This window comes from Aquarana catesbeiana, linkage group LG02 (assembly GCF_042186555.1).
Source record: "Aquarana catesbeiana isolate 2022-GZ linkage group LG02, ASM4218655v1, whole genome shotgun sequence".
Lineage (NCBI taxonomy): Eukaryota > Metazoa > Chordata > Amphibia > Anura > Ranidae > Aquarana > Aquarana catesbeiana.
Window position 1 is genome coordinate 295,176,245 of NC_133325.1, and position 20,859 is coordinate 295,197,103.

Below are 20,859 nucleotides of genomic sequence, written 5' to 3' on the forward strand. Positions count from 1 at the left end.
TTGCTAAAAAATAACAACAAAGAAAACAACAAAATTGGAATAACATAAGGTTTTAGACAGAACTGTTGCATCTATCATAACATGGGTATACAAAAGGTACACTTTTCTTTGGTTTAACATGCTATTTTACAATCAATAAATATTTTATTTTGGATATAGTGCAAATTGAAACACAGATGGACCTACCAGGTACAGATGGTTAAGGATAAATCGCGAAAGCAGTGGGCTTATAAATGTCCCAAACCAAAACCTCATTCATGGCGTGTAAAGTAACCATGAGGGGAGAAGTGGATAATTCACACATGTCCTATAGGAAAAATGTATGTGTGTGTATATATATATATATGTGTGTGTGTGTGTGTGTGTGTGTGTGTGTGTGTGTGTATAAAGAAGGGAAATTCTTTATTTGGTTATTATGAATATTTAAATGGCCTATTTATCACTATAAAAAGATATCATAGTATTAGTTACCTCATTCACATTGGTATGATAGGATCTATTGATTTAATATCATTCAACAGAGTAGATTAGCCTAATGGTAGTAGTTGAGGGAGTGAAGGATGTTACTGCCAAAGCTCTTAGATGGCAGGATCAAAATCCGTCAGGATATCTCTCCACTGGATAATCCCGATGGTTCTCCTCTTTTGTATAAGTGAGAATCAAAATCAATTGGAATGAAGCCTATAAATCAATTCAAGTAATAAAGGCTTCATTAATCATAATGTATAGTAATTGAATTTGGGCCAAATATAATCATTATATGCATGGGGTAAAAGTCCCTAGTAGAGCAATGTAGCAAAGCTTACCTGTCTGTGAAGAGAAATCGAGGAATAAGGAGGGAGAGGAGAGATGTATACTCTCTCTCACACAAGGCCTCTGACAGAGAATGGCGGCGTCTGCCACATTCATATTTCCCCCCTGTTCCGGAAACGGCTGACATCACTTCTGGAATGCAGATGTGAATTTGGATGCTGGTGAGCATGCGCTGAAACCAAAGGGCGGAAGTGGCGTAGTGCAGGGTGCACAGTTGCCGGATACACCATTTTGGAAACTGGCTGCCCACAGATCAATCACAGTAAGGTGAACAAACACTGAATAGTGTCTGGCTGTGGGATAGACTGCACTATTGGATGAGAGTAGAAGGGAAAACCAAAAGAATGGTTGTGATCTCAAACCAAAGGGGCAATATTAGCCTTATAACAATCAGGCTCCATTCGATCTTAGCAGTTGATCAAACAGTAGAAATGACAGGTGCCCGGGGTGTCCGTGTGATCACTGAAAATCCAAAAATTGAGGCTGTGTTGTTTAAACAAATACAAAGCATATAGTAAATGTTGAGTGATCTGTGGGCAGCCAGTTTCCAAAATGGCGGATCCTGCAACTGTGCACCTTGCACTACGCCACTTCCTCCCTTTGGTTTCAGCGCATGTGCTCTAGCATCCAAATTCGCGTCCGCATTCCGGAAGTGATGTCAGACGCTTCCGGAATGGGGGGGGAGATATGAATGCGGCAGACGCCGCCATTCTCTGTCAGAGGGCTTGTGTGAGAGAAAGAGTATACATCTCTCCTCTCCCTCCTTATTCCTCGATTTCTCTTCATAGACAGGTAAGCTTTGCTACATTGCTCTACTAGGGACTTTTACCCCATGCATATAACGATTATATGTTGCCCAAATTCAATTACTATACATTCTGATTAATGAAGCCTTTATTACTTGTATTGTTTTATAGGCTTCATTCCAATTGATTTTGGTTCTCACTTATACAAAGGAGGAGAACCATCGGGATTATCCAGTGGAGAGATATCCTGACGGATTTTGATCCCGCCGTCTAAGAGCTTTGGCAGTAACATCCTTCACTCCCTCAACTACTACCATTAGGCTAATCTACTCCATTGAATGATATTAAATCAGTTGATCCTATCATACCAATGTGAATGAGGTAACTAATACTGCAATATCTTTTTATAGTGATAAATAGGCTATTTAAATATTCATAATAACCAAATAAAGAATTTCCCTTCTTTATACACACATATATACATTTTTCCTATAGGACACGGGTGAATTATCCACATCTCCCATCTGTGGTCACTTTACACTTCATAAATGAGGTATTGGTTTGGAACATTTATAAGCCCACTGCTTTCGCAATTTATCCTGATCCATCTGTACCTGGTAGGTCCATCTGTGTTTCAATTTGCACTATATCCAAAATAAAATATTTATTGATTGTAAAATAGCATGTTAAACCAAAGAAAAGTGTACTTTTGTATACCCATGTTATGATAGATGCAACAGTTCTGTCTAAAACCTTATGCAATCATTCCTATTTTGTTGTTTTCTTTGTTGTAATTTTTTAGCAACCAATTCATACAGCACTCTAGAATCTCCTGAAGAAGCTCACTCGAAGCGAAACATGTAGAGCGGTAGTGTCTGTACTTGTATATGAATTAAATTAGCAATACAACAAGGAATTTTTATGATAATTTTTTATTGTTACAAATAAAGTATATTTTTTATAATAATTCTATCTTTCTATTTTTTGACACCTTTAAAGTCCCACAGTTTTCCTCTTTCTATGTATTCTCCATTTAGTTAAAGTCCATAGCTGGTAGAGTCCTGGCTCCAGGGAGAAACACAGGGTGACCGAGGAGGGGGCCACGTGCTCCAGTAGGACAACATGATGTAGAAGTCCTATCTTTGAAATCCCATGTGGAAGAGAGCAAAGCTCTGAGCTCTCCCCTTGTATTTATGTGGCTTACAACAAGGGGCAGGACCCAGAAAGCCCAGGAAAGTGTCTAGACACAGTTAACCCCCTACCCACCCTGAGCAGCTTGTAACTCACTACATAGCTACACAGTACAATTAACACAGCAGCGGAAATACTTGCAATGATACCCCACAAGCACCTGCTTAAATGCTACTACAGTGATCTCCACTAGCTTCTGGGTCCCATGCCACTTTTGTTCTCATACTTTCCTACCTTTCAGTCTGCTTTTTCTCTGTAAATTGGCAACTTGTCTGTCTTAAAGTAAACCTGGAGCTGTAGTAATATGCCAACCTGTTCTTTTTTTCTAAGGCTCTTTTCACACAGAGCGAAGTCCATTCCGATCAGCAGGGAATCCGTGAGCATATTCCCTGAGGAATCAGAGCTGAATGGTACAGATGTCAGATTTTTTTTACATCTGTGCCTATTCAGGTGCGCCTAGCGGACAAGTGCAGACCCATGGCAGCTCCATGAGCAGCCGGATGTAAATGGACTGCACTGTTTGTTTACATCGGGCTACCTCCAATCTGTCACATTTTGGTCAGGTAAAATGGAAAAGAACGCAGTCTTTTTCCATTTTTTTCCAGGCCAATTTTTTTCCACCTTCAAATCAAGTTCACCTGAAAAGCTGAAAGGCGGACTTGTTCGGCATCCCCATGTTAAAGGGCCCTATGGCTGATTTCACACCTGCCTGTTCTGAAGCATTGTTTTAATATACAAGTGTTAACGCACATTGCGCTAAGGCGGCCCATTCAAATGAATGAACTGCCATTATACCAGAATGGACAAAAAATCTGATATGCACCATTTTTTCTAAAGCAGAAAAATCAATCCGTATCCAGTCAAGTAGACCCTTGCACTACATTAAGTAGCTGTTGGTAGATCTAAAGGAAATTAGGGATGAGCCGAACCCCCCCCGGTTGTGTTCACACCAGAACATGGAAACAGACCAAAATTTGTGTGAACATGCGAACACCGTTAAAGTCTATGGAACACGAAAGTGAAAAATTTATTTTAAAGGCTTATATGCAAGTTATTGCCATAAAAAGTGTTTGGGAAACCAGGTACTGCCCCAGGGGACATGTGTGAATGCAAAAAAAAAAAGTTTTTAAAACTGAAGTTTTTCAGGAGCAGTGATTTTAAGAATGCTTAAAATGAAACAACAAAAATGAAATATTCCTTTAAATATCATGCATTGGGGGTCCCCATAGTCTGCCTGTAAATTTGCGCATCTTTCTCATGTTTTACTGTGCCGCAGCAAAATGACATTTCCAAAGGAAAAAATGTCATTTAAAAATGCTCGCGGCTATAATGTATTGTCGGAGTCCGGCAATATAGATAAAAATCAATAAAAAAATCATTGTGGGTTCACCCTCATTCCATACCAGGCCTGATACCCATTCCCTATGTGAATGGGTATCGGGTACATTGTACCCCTGCCCATTCACCAAAAAAAGTGTCAAAAAAGTAAAAAATGACAGGAGACAGTTTTTGTCAATTCCTTTATTAAAAAAAAAAAAGTGTCATGCGATGTCTATCCATCTTCAATCATGGCGCCTGGACCCGAAAAATAGAAAAGAAAAGCTCCGCCTCAATGGGAGGCCTCCCGCGGGTCCACCCAGTGACGTAAACGGGTGACCCCGCCCCATGTGCTGTCAGAAGGGGGTGGGTCACCCGGTGACGTCATTGGGTGGCCCCGCCCTTGCCTATATAATGGCTGTCACAGCCAAGAGACAGCAGTCGGCAGGACGCCTCTCATCAAGGCAGAGCTTTTTTTTTCCGGGTCCAGGCGCCGTGATTAAAGATGGATGGACATCACGGGATACTTTCTTTTTTTTCTTTTTTTAATAAAGGAATTGTCAAAAACTGTCTCCTGTCATTTTTACTGTTTTGACACTTTTTTTGGTGAATGGGTAGGGGTACGATGTACCCCTACCCATTCACATAGGGAGGGCTGGGATCTGGGGGCCCCCTTGTTAAAGGTGGCTTCCAGGTTCTGATAAGCCCCCCGCCCACAGACCCCCACAACCACCTTTAAGGGTTGTGGGGATGAGGCCCTTGTCCCCATCAACATGGGGACAAGGTGCTTTGGGGGGGACCCATGTCGAGGGCAAGCAGCCCGGTATGGTTCCTGAGGGGTGGTGCTCTCTTGTCCCCCCCACCTTTCCTTGTCTGCCATGGCTGCTGGTCCGGATAAGGGCCTTGTATGGATTTTGGGGGGGGGGCCCACGCCATTTTTTTTATTTTGGCAGGGGGTTCCCCTTAAAATCCATACCAGACCTGAAGGGACCGGTGTGGATTTTGGGGGGGGGACCCCACGCCGTTTGTTTTTTTTTGGTCAATGTGTTATATATACTACACTGCCCTGCACTGACTGAATATAGAGTCTACACTGAATATCTATTCTACACTAAATGCAGAGTATATATATATATATATATATATATATTAAATACACTGCCACTAACTAACTAACCTGCCTGCCTAATCTAGCTCAATCCATCTCCGTCCACACCAACAGTACTATATACGGCCGTTATGTAAGCAGCCTTATATAGTGTGGGGCGTGGATTTTGTCCCCCTGAGCCATGATTGGCCAAAGGCACCCTGCCTTTGGCCAATTGTGGCTCTCGCAGCAGAGCGCGCTGTGATTGGCCAAAGCATGCAGGTCAGGTGCATGCTTTGGTCAATCATCAGACATCAATGCATTATGGGGTGTTCCGCGGTGCTCGAATGTGCTGCAAACGCCCCATAAAATTAGCTGTTCGGAATTCATTTTCCTTTTCGGGCTTTTTTTTCCTTTTTTTCATTTGGTGATTCAGCCAGTAAATCTGTTGTTTTCCAACAAAACAAGCTGTCTTGCAAATGTAGCAAGTAGATTGGTGGCACAAACTATTTACCGCTGGTAGGGGTGCTTGCAATGATCAGCTTTTAATTATTAATGTAAAACCTTTATCTTAAAAGAAAAAAAAACTGTTGCTGTAACTGCTTGTGTAATTACAATGTGAGTATCTAAATCTGCTAGTATATCTATTACTCCCCTCCCCCAGACTGACAATGCTGTTCAAAGGTGCACCCTGTGCTCCTTCATCCAAAGTGGGGGCACTCTAGGAGGTGTGTTAGTAGCAGGATCACTGGGTGAAACCAGAGGGAAAAAACCCTAAAAAAAGAAAACAAATGCAGCCACCACATCCAATGATTGGTAAGCTGTATATTAGATTTTTGTTTGTGGGTTTAATACTGCTTTAAACATTTTGTGACCTACACCTATAGATCGTCTTCTCTTTTTAGAGAAATAGAAAGGCTTAGGTGGTCAAGGGGCAGGTCCAAGATCACCTCTAAATCCTCATACACGCTATCAGTTTTTCTCCTGAGTTTTTCCTTCAGATTTACCAAAACCATGTAGTGCAAGGGCCTGCCTGATTGCATACACATTGAAACTCCTAAGGTTTGACCTTATATTATATGGTTTTGGTAAATCTGAAGGACAAACTCAGCAGAAAAACTGAGGCCCCTTTCACACTGGGGTGGTTTGCAGGCGCTATTGCGCTAAAAATAGCGCCTGCAAACCGACCTAAAACTGCCGCTGCTGTGTCTCCAGTGTGAAAGCCCCGAGGGCTTTCACACTGGAGCGGTGCCCTAGCAGGAGGAAAAAAAACCTCCTGCAAACAGCATCTTTGGATCGGTGAAGGAGCAGTGTATACACTGCTCCTTCACCGCTCCTGCCCATTGAAATCAATGGGGCAATACGGCTATACCGCCGACATAGCACCGCTGTAGCGGCGCTTTGCGGGCCGTTTTAACCCTTTTTCGGCCGCTAGTGGGGGTTAAAACCGCCCCGCTAGCAGCCGAATACTGCCCCTAAAACGATGCCCCCACCGCCCCAGTGTGAAAGGGGCCTGATAGTGTGTATGGGGCTTTACAGGAAAAACTGAGAATTGCATAACATTTAAGTTGTTTTTATCTCTCATATCTAATGATCATTTGGACATCTGTTTTTCACAGAAGATAAAATGACTGATAATGCATTTTTACTCTCAATTTGAATTGTCAAGGTTTTCTTTCTTTTTACTTATTTTCTTTTTTGTCTTTGTAAATTTAAATTGATATAATGATTTCCTTTTCTGCTTTCTTTGATGTCATTGCTTCAGTTTTCATTAATGAACCTGTGAATTCTTTATGTTTTTTTTGCTATTTAATTGGCTTGACTAAAATCTTTTTGATTTGTTTTATTAACAGTACATGTGTTTTTTTTTTCTTTAACAGCAAGAATTCTGGAACAAATATCATGGTAAGACCATTACTGGATGTTTAGTGAAATAACTGGAAAAAAAAATCATCCTAAAAGGATGGTCACTGGGACAGTGTCTCTAGGTCTGCATTCAGTGCTGGCTAGTTATTATATCTACTGGAGGTACCTCTAGAGAATCAGACCACCAGTATTGGACTGGGATACTTTGGGTCCGCTAGAGGGAATGAGAATGGGGACACCTTTATACCGGTGCATGTATTTCTGCAATGCAAATATTGGGTGTAGAATACTGTGAGTGATTGTGAAGTAGGGACATGGGTTGATGGTGACAAGCTTGCATATTATATGGTGTTACATTAGTACATTATATTATGAGACTATTACATATTATACAAGGCCATCATTACAAATTAGATCAAGCTGCAACAACAGTTATATTATGCAGCAAAAGCATATCATGCCATAACGGCAATTATATTTGTCAGTTAGAACTTAAAGCATAACTCCACCTTTGTTGAGAAAAATACATTCCCCCCTTTGTGATCTATGTACATTGCAAGGATCATACAAAACTTTGTTGCAGATTCCTACCTTTTGTTATTCTGAAGAAATCCCTGTGTGCTTCTCTGTGCCTCTGTTCTGAGTAGGTCTAATGGGAGTGGTTTCATAATTAACTGTCGGGTGTGGAGCTACAGGGTACTAATGAGGAAATCTACTGGGCCTTCATCCATTTAGATGGGCTCCTATTGAATGTATCTCTCAAAAAATGACATCTTTGTTGCAAGGGATGCCTGAAATCGGACTTATATCTTAGGCAGACTTCTGGGAAAATTGGTGAGCCAATCACACAAGCAGGAAATTATGTTTCTGGTGAGGGGTCAGTACACGCTCTGTGTACAGAAAACTCCAGGTAGCCATATTGCAATGTATTCTCAGAAAATTACATTGGCTGCAGATTGAAAAGGAAAGGTAATTTTCAATCATATGCTCTATATTAAATAATGATATTTGAAGCGCTTCACAATGTGCATGAAAATGAATATATAAGAATAAATATAAATACTCAAATAAATCCAGCGGTGAGTAAAAATTCCTAAAAAAATCCAGCAATCAAAATAGTGTAAAATTATAAAAAATTAGTGACACCAAATGTGTAAAAAAATTCACATAAAAAATCCACATAAAAATAAATATATAGGGATGTATTCAGAAGGTTCAATTATACAAGTGTAGAATCTTGATTGGTATAGAGCTTTTGATCACTAGCAAAGCTGTTGAAAAACACTTGCTTAATTAAGGTGCTCATTGACCTTTATAGTAACAATGTGTTTTTTGCTTCTGTTCACAACCAATGTGAGAATCATAAACAGGTTTCATTAGACAGGCAGATAAGAGAAAAAACCAATCATTGTGCAATAGTTAGGATACCAAGGTACACAGGCAAACTTCAATCCACTCACGTCTGCCTTATAATGATAAGGCATATGCAGGTTTTACTATAGCAGTCAGCCACCTTAGACAGGAGCAGATTCAGTGCAGTACAATGTGTGATACTGCTGATCTGCACAGAGCGTCCTTGGCTCCTCCCACGCGTTACATCACAGTCACGTGACTTTTTCAAGGATAATACAAGCTCTGACGGACTCAGCTTTATAGCACAACAGCAGAGTGGTTGCCATGGCTACAGCATGAGTTTATCATCATCCTGCTTCCTGCATAGACTTCAATCCTGTTAAAACCTACTTTTATTAGACATGTAATTCATATGAATATCGTTGGTTTATCAAAACCACGATTCCATGTGTAAAAAACGCAGTGTGTAAAAAGTAAAAAATATATATATATTGATATCTCTAATCACGTTTACGTTTAATATTTTTTTGGTTCATATAAAAAAAAAATAAAAAAATATTAAACTTGAACATCAAATTAGTGAGACTAAAATCCAGTTCCTTGATCTTGAAATAGAACTAACAGCCAATATCATCAGCACAAAAACTTTCTTCAAACCGGTGGAAAGGAACAGCTATATACCAGTAACGAGTTGCCACTATGAGCCATGGTTAATCAACATTCCGAAGGGCCATTTTATTCGCTTACGGAGAAATTGTTCAGAAAATAATGACTATCTTAAACAAGCTCAGTGGATAGGTAAGAGGTTTGAAGAAAAAGGGTACAATAAATGTTTTATAGAAGAAAAAATAACAGAAGTCAATCAAACCTCAAGAGAAGCGCTGATCCAAGATAAAATCAAGGTAAATGACAAAACAGATGACATACCTCTGATAATGGACTTCAGTATACAACACAGGAGGATGGAGAGGATTATAAAAAGACATTGGTCTATTTTAAAAACTGATACTACTTTTGGCAAATATACTCCCAGAAAAACCGAGATTCATTTATAGACGAGCTCCAACTCTAAGGGACATCATAGCTAAAAATGTACCCAACCCACCCAAGAGAATAACTGATTTAACCTTTTTTCAGGGTAAAGGATTCTATCCCTGTAAAAGGTGTTATGCCTACATAAATACTAATCAAAATGGATACAAATGTCAGAAATTTTCTTCAACAAATACTGGACAAGAATTTGAAATAAAGGATTTTATATCTTGCAGGACTGAGGGGGTGGTATATGCTTTACAGTGCTCCTGCTCCCTCCAATACATTGGCAGAACGAAGCGACCAATGTGGAAGAGAATAAGAGAGCATATGCAGAACATTAGAAAAGGCTATCTAAAACACAGTGTTTCAAAACATTTTGATAGGTATCATAACAGAGACCCTAGGGGTCTCCAATTCTGGGCTATTCAAAAGTATAAGGCTCATTGGAGGGGTTCCCATAAAGTGAGGGAACTCAGCCAGAATGAATCCAAATGGATATTTCAGATGGGTACATTAGAACCCCATGGTTTGAACATTGAATTCGACCTGAATTGTTTTATTTCTGATTTTTAGAGGTTTTTCAGATTTATATATATATTTTTATGGTATATATTTTATTTCTATTTTTTATTTTTTATTTTTATTTATTTTTTGGTCCAATATTCTCATTATTTGTCCAATACCAGTTTTTTCTGAGTGGCAATATTTGGTTCAGTTCTAGCATATAAATAATGGTCATCATCCATTTTTGCAATATTCTATCATGGAATTTTTAGATTTTAATTTTACATTTTAATATTATTTCCCTATTTCTTATATCATATCTTATTTTAATTTTATATATGTATATTTTATATATATATATATATATATATATATATATATATATATATATATCTATCATGTCATCTTGTTTACTCCGTTTTCCATACATTTATGAGCAGAGCATGTGGATACCCCATTTTTGTGATATTATGGGGCACTGGTCAATTATCAAAACCATTAGAGACAATGCTTTGCCATATATTCCCTCTGTGAGATGTTATACCAATTGTGACCACTGGAGGGAGTTGAAGAAGTAAACGTGATTAGAGATATCAATATATATATTTTTTACTTTTTACACACTGCGTTTTTTACACATGGAATCGTGGTTTTGATAAACCAACGATATTCATATGAATTACATGTCTAATAAAAGTAGGTTTTAACAGGATTGAAGTCTATGCAGGAAGCAGGATGATGATAAACTCATGCTGTAGCCATGGCAACCACTCTGCTGTTGTGCTATAAAGCTGAGTTCCTCAGAGCTTGTATTATCCTTGAAAAAGTCACGTGACTGTGATGTAACGCGTGGGAGGAGCCAAGGACGCTCTGTGCAGATCAGCAGTATCACACAGTGTACTGCACTGAATCTGCTCCTGTCTAAGGCGGCTGACTGCTATAGTAAAACCTGCATATGCCTTATTATAAGGCACACGTGAGTGGATTGAAGTTTGCCTGTGTACCTTGGTATTCTAACTATTGCACAATGATTGGTTTTTTCTCTTATCTGCCTGTCTAATGAAACCTGTTTATGATTCTCACATTGGTTGTGAACAGAAGCAAAAAACACATTGTTACTATAAAGGTCAATGAGCACCTTAATTAAGCAAGTGTTTTTAAACAGCTTTGCTAGTGATCAAAAGCTCTATACCAATCAGGATTCTACACCTGTATAATTGAACCTTCTGAATACATCCCTATATATTTATTTTTATGTGGATTTTTTATGTGAATTTTTTTACACATTTGGTGTCACTAATTTTTTATAATTTTACACTATTTTGATTGCTGGATTTTTTTAGGAGTTTTTACTCACCGCTGGATTTATTTGAGTATTTATATTTATTCTTATATATTCATTTTCATGCACATTGTGAAGCGCTTCAAATATCATTATTTATTCTTTTTAAGTGACTCTGAAAACACTCTCTTTTGATAGCAGCCTCACTTGGTTTTATGTGTAATTATCAGCTATTTAGCATCACAGCGCTTTGTGTTTTATATATATGCTCTATATTATTTTTTCTTTATATGCTCTTTTTTTCCCCACGAAAGTGGAGTTACCCTTTAACAAACTGCAAATTTAGTGCTTCATTAGTTTTATATGCAGTCACAACAGTACATTATACATATAATACCTCCCAACTTTAAAATTTAGAAAAGAAGGACACTGTTGGGAAAAAAAATGCAGAGAATAGTTGATGTGCTTGCATTGTGCTCAGTATTAGGCGTGACTTAAAGTGTTGTGGTTAAGAAATATCTGAGCCCATTGGCATTGCACACTGTACACGTATGCTGCAGTCCTTGTACACACAAAATACGACTGTGCCACAGCCAGAATTGTACAAACACACAGCCTGGATTTCTGAGATGCCGGATTTTAATCTGGGACAGTTGGGGGGCTGTATATATCACACCACAACAGCAGATTATGTAATGCAGCATATTTTGTCAGTCAATGGAAGAGTAAATAAGTGGGTGGAATAGTATAGTCTCAATTAGTCAGTACCCTATGTACTTTTCAGCAGTAATCCCATCCCGTCCCCCCCTATTAATTTTAATATGTTTTCCTCATAAGCAATTACTTCACAGTTTTTCACCCTGCCGCCCACTATTAATATAATCCTCTCAAGCAATTTACAGCCCAAAAAAATTTGCAGACCCCTGGGTAGCAAACCTCAACCAAACCTCCTCCAAGTACCCCCACAGTTAGGATTGGTTCAGTACAATCACATGTCCCGCCACCTCCTTGCCTGAGCCTGCTCTACATACCACAGTGCTGCCATTGGGCTTCTCCCTTGGCTCTAAGTAGCTAAGCACAATTAGCAGGGAGCAGGACTAGAGAAGTTGATGGGCAATGCCAGCAGCGGTCATGGCACTGCTGTGCTGGGGGGCTCTTTTCTAAACACTTGTGCTGTGTGTCAAAGCTAAGTTGTCAGGGCCTACTGCAGGGTATTTTGCTCTTCCAGGGGGGCCACGTGTTTAACGCAATAAAAACTGAAAGAAAAGAAAATGTATCACCTTCTAATAGTTCAAGAGTTTGAAGTATATTAATCATTCATGTAGAATCTTGTGTTATTATGATTAGAACATGTTTGTTGTGAATGATATAAATTATATTCGACACCCTGATAGCCCCTTATACAGTATCTAGATTTGTTGTCTAGAGCAGTCTGCGTTAAACATATTAGCATAGTTGACAACATCTAAAAATTAGAAGGGACATCTTTGCAGCAAAAGAAAATCATGGCATGTAAAGCCTGTGAAGTGTATGGGGGCTGGGGGTGTGGCCAATAAAGTGGCTGTGACCAATAGAATGGGTGTGGCTTTTAGCTTTAGTATTCAGCTTGTAGTGTCACATTTTTTTTCCACTAAGTTACCATATCTATGACTGCACTTGATAGAAATTTGCACCCATTGTTTGAGTTAGTGGGAAAAAAAAAATAAGGGGAGACTTGGGAATTTTTAACCTGGGGGGGGATACACCTGAATAGGGGATGTAGGACACAGCATGCCACAGAATGAAGCAGTGTGGAAAAAGGAAAGTAAAGAGCAGAATACAGAAAAAGGGGGTGTGGAATAGGTAACGTACAGAGCACTGTCTAGAGGTGACGTGAAATAGGGAAATATACAGTGCAGTGTACAGAATATGGTGGTGTGGAATAGGGGGCTCTTACAGCAGTGTACAGAATGAGGCGGTTTAGAATAGGGGAATGTATAGAGCAGTGTACAGAATGAGGTGGTGTGGAATGGGGAAATGTATACAGCAGTGTACAGAATGAGGCGGTGTGGAATGGGGAAATGTATAGAGCAGTGTACAGAATGAGGCAGTTTAGAATAGGGGAATGTATACAGCAGTGTACAGAATGAGGCGGTGTGGAATGGGGAAATGTATAGAGCAGTGTACAGAATGAGGCGGTGGGGAATGGGGCAATGTATAGAGCAGTGTACAGAATGAGGAAGTGTAGAATGGGAAAATGTATTGAGCAGTGTACAGAATGAGGCAGTGTACAATGGGAAAATGTATAGAGCAGTGTAAAGAATGAGGTGGTGTGGAATAGGGAAATGTATAGAGCAGTGTACAGAATGAGGTGGTGTGGAATAGGGAAATGTATAGAGCAGTGTACAGAATGAGGCGGTGGGGAATGGGGAAATGTATAGAGCAGTGTGCAGAATGAGGCGGTGTAGAATGGGGAAATGTATAGAGCAGTGTACAGAATGAGGTGGTGTGGAATAGGGAAATGTATAGAGCAGTGTACAGAATGATGTGGTGTGAAATGGGGAATTGTATAGAGCAGTGTACAGAATAAGGCGGTATAGAATGGGGAAATGTATAGAGCAGTGTACAGAATGAGGCAGTGTACAATGGGAAAATGTATAGAGCAGTGTACAGAATGAGGTGGTGTGCAATAGGGAAATGTATAGAGCAGTGTACAGAATGAGGCGGTGGGGAATGGGGAAATGTATAGAGCAGTGTACAGAATGAGGCGGTGTAGAATGGGGAAATGTATAGAGCAGTGTACAGAATGAGGCAGTGTAGAATGGGAACATGTATAGAGCAGTGTACAGAATGAGGTGGTGTGGAATAGGGAAATGTATAGAGCAGTGTACAGAATGATGCGGTGTGGAATGGGGAATTGTATAGAACAGTGTACAGAATAAGGCGGTATAGAATGGGGAAATGTATAGAGCAGTGTACAGAATGAGGCGGTGTGGAATGGAGAAATGTATAGAGCAGTGTACAGAATGAGTCGGTTTAAAATAGGCCTATACAGCAGTGTACAGAATGAGGCAATGTGGAATGGGGAAATGTATACAGCAGTGTACAGAATGGCGCAGTGTGGAATGGGGAAATGTATACAGCAGTGTACAGAATGAGGCAGTGTGGAATGGGGAAATGTATAGAGCAATGTACAGAATGAGCCGGTGTGGAATGGGGAAATGTATAGAGCAGTGTACAGAATGAGACGGTGTGGAATGGGGAGATGTATGCAGCAGTGTACAGAATGATGCGGTGGGAAATGGGGATATGTATAGAGCAGTGTACAGAATGAGGTGGTGTGGAATAGGGAAATGTATAGAGGAGTGTACAGAATGAGACGATGTGGAATGTGGAAACGTATAGAGCAGTGTACAGAATGAGGCAGTTTAGAATAGGGGAATGTATAGAGCAGTGTACAGAATGAGGCAGTTTAGAATAGGGGAATGTATAGAGCAGTGTACAGAATGAGGCAGTTTAGAATAGGGGAATGTATAGAGCAGTGTACAGAATGAGGCGGTGTGGAATGAGGAAATGTATAGAGCAGTGTACAGAATGATGCGGTGTGGAATGGGGAAATGTATGCAGCAGTGTACAGAATGAGGCAGTTTAGAATAGGGGAATGTATAGAGCAGTGTACAGAATGAGGCGATGTGGAATGGGGAAATGTATAGAGCAGTGTACAGAATGAGGCAGTTTAGAATAGGGGAATGTATAGAGCAGTGTACAGAATGAGGCGGTGTGGAATGAGGAAATGTATAGAGCAGTGTACAGAATGAGGTGGTGTGGAATAGGGAAATGTATAGAGCAGTGTACAGAATGAGGCGGGTGGGGAATGGGGAAATGTATAGAGCAGTGTACAGAATGAGGCAGGTGGGGAATGGGGAAGTGTATAGAGCAGTGTACAGAATGAGGCGGGTGGGGAATGGGGAAATGTATAGAGCAGTGTACAGAATGAGGCGGTGGGGAATGAGAAAATGTATAGAGCAGTGTACAGAATGAGGTAGTGTGGAATGGGGAAATGTATAAAGCAGTGTACAGAATGAGGCAGTGTGGAATGGGGAAATGTATAGAGCAGTGTACAGAATGAGGCGGTGTAGAATGGGAAAATGTATAGAGCAGTGTACAGAATGAGGCGGTGGGGAATGGGGAAATGTATAGAGCAGTGTACAGAATGAGGCAGTGTAGAATGGGAAAATGTATAGAGCAGTGTACAGAATGAGGTGGTGTGGAATGGGGAAATGTATAGAGCAGTGTAAAGAATGAGGTGGTTTAGAATAGGGGAAATATACAGCAATGTACAGTATGAGGCGGTGTGGAATGGGAAAATGTATAGAGCAGTGTACAGAATGAGGCGGTGTAGAATGGGAAAATGTATAGAGCAGTGTACAGAATGATGCGGTGTAGAATTGGGAAATGTATAGAGCAGTGTACAGAATGAGGTGGTGTGGAATGGGAAAATGTATAGAGCAGTGTACAGAATGAGGTGGTTTAGAATAGGGGAAATATACAGCAATGTACAGTATGAGGCGGTGTGGAATGGGGAAATGTATAGAGCAGTGTACAGAATGATGTGGTGTAAAATAGGGAAATGTATAGAGCAGTGTACAGAATGAGGTGGTGTGGAATGGGAAAATGTATAGAGCAGTGTACAGAATGAGGTGGTTTAGAATAGGGGAAATATACAGCAATGTACAGTATGAGGCGGTTTGGAATTGGCGAATGTACAGAGCAGTGTACAGAATGAGGCATTGCACTGTAAGTTTAACATGTTTTCAAGTAGTAGGAGCTTATTTACAGGAAATCAGAATATACAAAAAACCTCATCCACACATCGGTGATCCTTTATTGTCAAGTCAGCAGGCTTTGTTTAGGGGGATCGCAAAGCTGTATTCCTTATCCTATAGTATTCCTTACCTATAGTAAAGAAAAGTAAGGTCACTTCACTGGATATACAGTGGGTTACAAGCATGCAAATCACAAAAGTGATTAAACACATTTTGTCAGTTAAAGCAGTTCACATTTATGGATTTCAACTGTTTATTCATCTGCCTGACTGGATTTCAGAACTAATTTATATATTTATATACTCTAGATGGAGACCAGTGTGATCCTAATCCTTGTTTTTATGGTGGGTCCTGCAAAGATGGAATAGGTGGATACACATGTCTCTGTAATGCAGGCTTTGAGGGCAAGAAATGTGAAACTGGTAAGTCCTTATTAAGAAAGCAACAGGTATCTACTGTTGCTTTTATTATGGACAAATTTTTTGTGTGTTTAACGTTGTCAACATCTACTGAGAGACATCCATAGTGTCCAGGTCTAGTTATATATTTCCTTATTGCTTTATGTTTTTAATATACAGTATGAGTATGATCATAATTACACCTTCAAAGTTCCATCTACTTGTTCATGTTTTGAGTATTTCATACCGTTCTTTTAGCTGTTCTAAATGTATGGATCCAGGCAGCAACAAGATGCCTTGGCCGGTGTGTGCTGCCTCCGGCAGCCTTCCTGTCATAGGCCACAACCTTTGTTGACCATGCAGAAACCCTAGTGGTTTTTACTGACAATCGATTTCCAGTCTGTGGTTAAATTGTGTTATATACACGGCTCTCTGTAAGAAATGACACACCTATGTGATTTATGGTTGTCAAGCAAGTACTGCATTTAGTTAGCTGATGGGCTCCATTCAACTAGCTGTTGAAAGCAGCTCCTACTTATAGTACCATAAACATAACGATCTGCCATGTTTATAAAATGTAAAGCTGGCCTGCATCCCCTCCCCCTGTCCTATTTAATATGCCAATTCATGTTGTATAATGTACCAACTGTGAATTTCATGGCTTTGAAATGACTTGCAGTTTCCACACCTGACAGTTCATGTGAAGCAGACGAAATGTCTATGGTCACTGTGTGCAGAAACCCCTGTGAGTTAAAACAGTCCAGCACTGAGAGCGGAGTTCCACTCATTTGTAAGTTTATTAAAAGTCAGCAGCTACAAAAAGCAGCTACTTCACAGCCGGGTGTGCACTGCGCATGCGCGAGTCGCGCTGCGCACTCTTAGTGGCCAGGCAATCTTCTGGGACCTGTGATGTGTCCCAGAGGATTGCAGAGATGGAGGGGGAGAGGAGAAGTCACCTAGGGGGAGAGGAGGAGTCACCTAGGTGGCGAGGAGACAAAAGCAGGAAGTGGGAGCTGGGTACCTGTCAAAATTAGGTACCCCCCCACCAAATAAAATGACATGCCAAATGTGGCATGTCAGGGGGTGAGGAGTGCTTAAAGCGGAAGTTCCACTTTTGGGTGGAACTCCGCTTGAAATACTCCCATTTCTTATCTACAGCAATATCATGCTTAAAGACCATGTAGTGGGCACTACTGAGTGGGCAGGCCATCGCCAAAGTGTTTTGTTGAGTTTCTCCCCCGACCTGACCTGTATTTGCATTCTGCTGCCAAACAGTTCGGCAGATGAAAGTCCACACTAATATTGTGTATGATGCTTTATTTTTCAGTTATCCAAAAAATGTGTAGCCTAAACAATGGTGGCTGTGAACAGTATTGCAAAGTGGAGAACAGAGAGGTAGTCTGTTCATGTACCACTGGCTATACGATTGCAGATGATGGCAAATCCTGCATTTCAAGTGGTAAGGAAGCTACATCACAATTTTTTAAAATGATGGGTTACAACATGTCAGCTTATATACAGTCCTTGTGTGCTCTGTTTATAGCCAGAGCCTTTCCAACACAGCCAGTTCCAAGTATTCTATAGTTCCAGCACAAAAATCAGACAACTACAGACAACTCTAGTGGGAGAGTGCCCCTTAGGGTAACACTCACAGTTCAGTTCTGCAGAGAGGCAGTGGGTAAAGATGTACCGACAGCATCTGCTTCCAGAAGGCGAAATGTGGCTTGGCCAGTCTGGTCCTAAAGGAGAGGTTTTCGGGCAGGACTGCAAGCCCCTAGCCTTTCCTTACTCATCTGGAACCTTTCCCTGCTGCTATCGCTTTCCCTGACAGATGGGTGCGCCTTCTCTACTGTAGCCAATTCACAAAATGCATGCAGGGACTTATAAAGACTTTGCTGACCCAAGATGGCCACCAAAGGTTGCCTGAATGCAGCGTAGCCAACCTGGAATGCTGCAGCCAGAACGCTGCCCCTAAGGGACAAGGAAACCATAGAGAAACTTTGTTTCTTACTTCCTCTCCAGGCTGTGGTGCCGCTATGGTTGAGCGCCACCTGCAGTGAAGAAAACAGACTGCACCTGCCAAAAGATAGTTATGGCTCATCAGAGATAGGCCAAAGCCATGACCCTGTGGACCAAAGGCTGACAGTTGTCACCTATGCTTGGTGGCAGGAGATGCTGAGTTGGCTGTCAATTAGTAAAATAGATTACAGAGGTGAGCGTGATTACTTTCTCCTGACTCCCCTGCTTCAAATTCACTGACATTGCACTAGTTATATGCTTAAAGGTGAGAAGTCAATGTATGTATGCTGGCTTTTAAAAATACGATTTAAGGGCTGACAAAAAAAAAAAAGATAAGGACGACAATGAACAGATTTTTATTATGGTTAGTTTCCATTTTGCATGGATATTTCCTCTATTCTTAATTTGCATTTCATAGCTATTATAAACTTTGTTTGTGTGGCTTAGAGCGCTATCCCTGTGGAAAAAGAGCAGCAATGTCAAGATCCAAGAGGTCAGTCTCTGAGGAAGTGGAAAAGGATGCCTCTCATAATGCAAACAATAGCATGAGTCCTGCTGACTCTATAACACCTAACAACAGCAACCAAAAAGAAGTTGTATCAACTGCCTCTCCAAATTATGATCAGGAATTTGACAATTCAGGAAGAATTGTGGGTGGAAGAGATTGTAAACTTGGTGAATGTCCGTGGCAGGTAAAACTTTCAGCATATTAACTCTTTAATCAATATATTTGTCTATTATTTTTTTACTTTTACCATCATTTGAAAGATTTTAACACTTTACCATCTCTTGTCTCTGTAGAATGCTGTTGTTCTGTCAAAAGAGCCAACTCGTCAAAATCTCCAATTACGTCACTTCCGGTTTACAGTGGCTTGAAAAAGTATTCATACCCTTGAAATTTTTCACATTTTGTCATGTTACAACCAAAAACGTAAATGTATTTTATTGGGATTTTATGTGATATACCAACACAATGTGGCACATAATTGTGAAGTGGAAGGAAAATGATAAATGGTTTTCAAAATGTTTTACAAATAAATATGCGAAAAGTGGGGCGTGCATTTGTATTCAGCCCCCCTGAGTCAATACTTTGTAGAACCACCTTTCACTGCAATTACAGCTGCAAGTCTTTTTGGGGATGTCTGTACCAGCTTTGCACATCTAGAAAGTGAAATGTTTGCCCATTCTGCAAAAAAGCTCAAGCTCTCTCAGATTGGATGGAGAGCGTCTGTGAACAGCAATTTTCAAGTCATGCTACAGATTCTCAAAAGGATTTAGGTCTGGACTTTGACTGGGCCATTCTAACACGTGAATGGGCTTTGATCCAAACCAGGGATATGCAATTAGCGGATCTCCAGTGGTTGCAAGACTACAAGTCCCATCATGCCTCTGCCTCTGGGTGTCATGCTTGTGGCTGTCAGAGTCTTGCTATGTCTCATGTGACTTGTAGTTCTGCAACAGCTGGCGGTCCGCTAATTGCAAATCCCTGATCTAAAACATTCCATTGTAGCTCTGGCTGTATGTTTAGGGTCATTGTCCTACTGGAAGGTGAACTTCTGCCCCAGTCTCAAGTCTTTTGCAGACTCTAACAGGTTTTCTTTCAAGATTGCCCTGTATTTGGCTCCATTCACCTTCCCATCAACTCTTCCCTGTCCCTGCTAAAGAAAATCATCCCCACAACATGATGCTGCCACCACCATGTTTCACGGAGGGAATGGTGTGTTCAGGGTGATGTGCAGTGTTAGTTTTCCGCCACACATAGCATTTTGCTTTTAGGCCAAAAAGTTCCATTTTTATCTCCTCTGACCAGAGCACCTTCTTCCACATATTTGCTGTGTCCCCCACATGGCTTCTTGCAATCTGCAAACGGGCTTCTTATGGCTTTCTTCCAACAATGGCTTTCTTCTTGCCACTCTTCCATAAAGGTCAGATTTGGGGAGTGCACGACTAATAGTTGTCCTGGGGACAGATTCTCCCATCTGAGCTGTGGATCTCTGCAGCTCCTCCAGAGTTACCATGGACCTCTTGGCTGCTTCTCTGATTAATGCTCTCCATGCCTGGTCTGTCAGTTTAGGTGGATGGCCATGTCTTGGTAAGTTTGCAGTTGTGCCACACTCTTTCCATTTTCGGATGATGGATTGAACAGTGCTCAATGAGATGTTCAAAGCTTGGGATATTTTTTTAATAACCTAACCCTGCTTTAAAATTCTCCACAACTTTATCCCTGACCTGTCAGGTGTGTTCTTTGGCCTTCATGATGCTGTTTGTTCACTAAGGTTTTCTAACAAACCTCTGAGTGCTTCACAGAACAGCTTTATTTATACTGAGAATAAATTACACACAGGTGGACTCTATTTACTAATTAGGTGACTTCTGAAGGCAATTGTTTCCACTAGATTTTAGTTAGGGGTATCAGAGTAAAAGGGGTTGAATACAAATTCAC

General features: G+C 40.6%; 1 protein-coding gene across 1 annotated transcript in view; it reads left to right on the forward strand.

The window, feature by feature from the left end:
* The window catches only part of F10 (coagulation factor X), a 37,770-nt gene that overhangs the window by 5,042 nt on the left and 11,869 nt on the right, over positions 1–20,859 (forward strand). The window contains exons 3-6 of the mRNA XM_073614536.1: positions 7,035–7,059; positions 16,308–16,421; positions 17,725–17,856; positions 18,864–19,108. Coding sequence (XP_073470637.1) covers positions 7,035–7,059; positions 16,308–16,421; positions 17,725–17,856; positions 18,864–19,108 — 516 coding nt within the window. The remainder of the gene's footprint in view (positions 1–7,034; positions 7,060–16,307; positions 16,422–17,724; positions 17,857–18,863; positions 19,109–20,859) is intronic.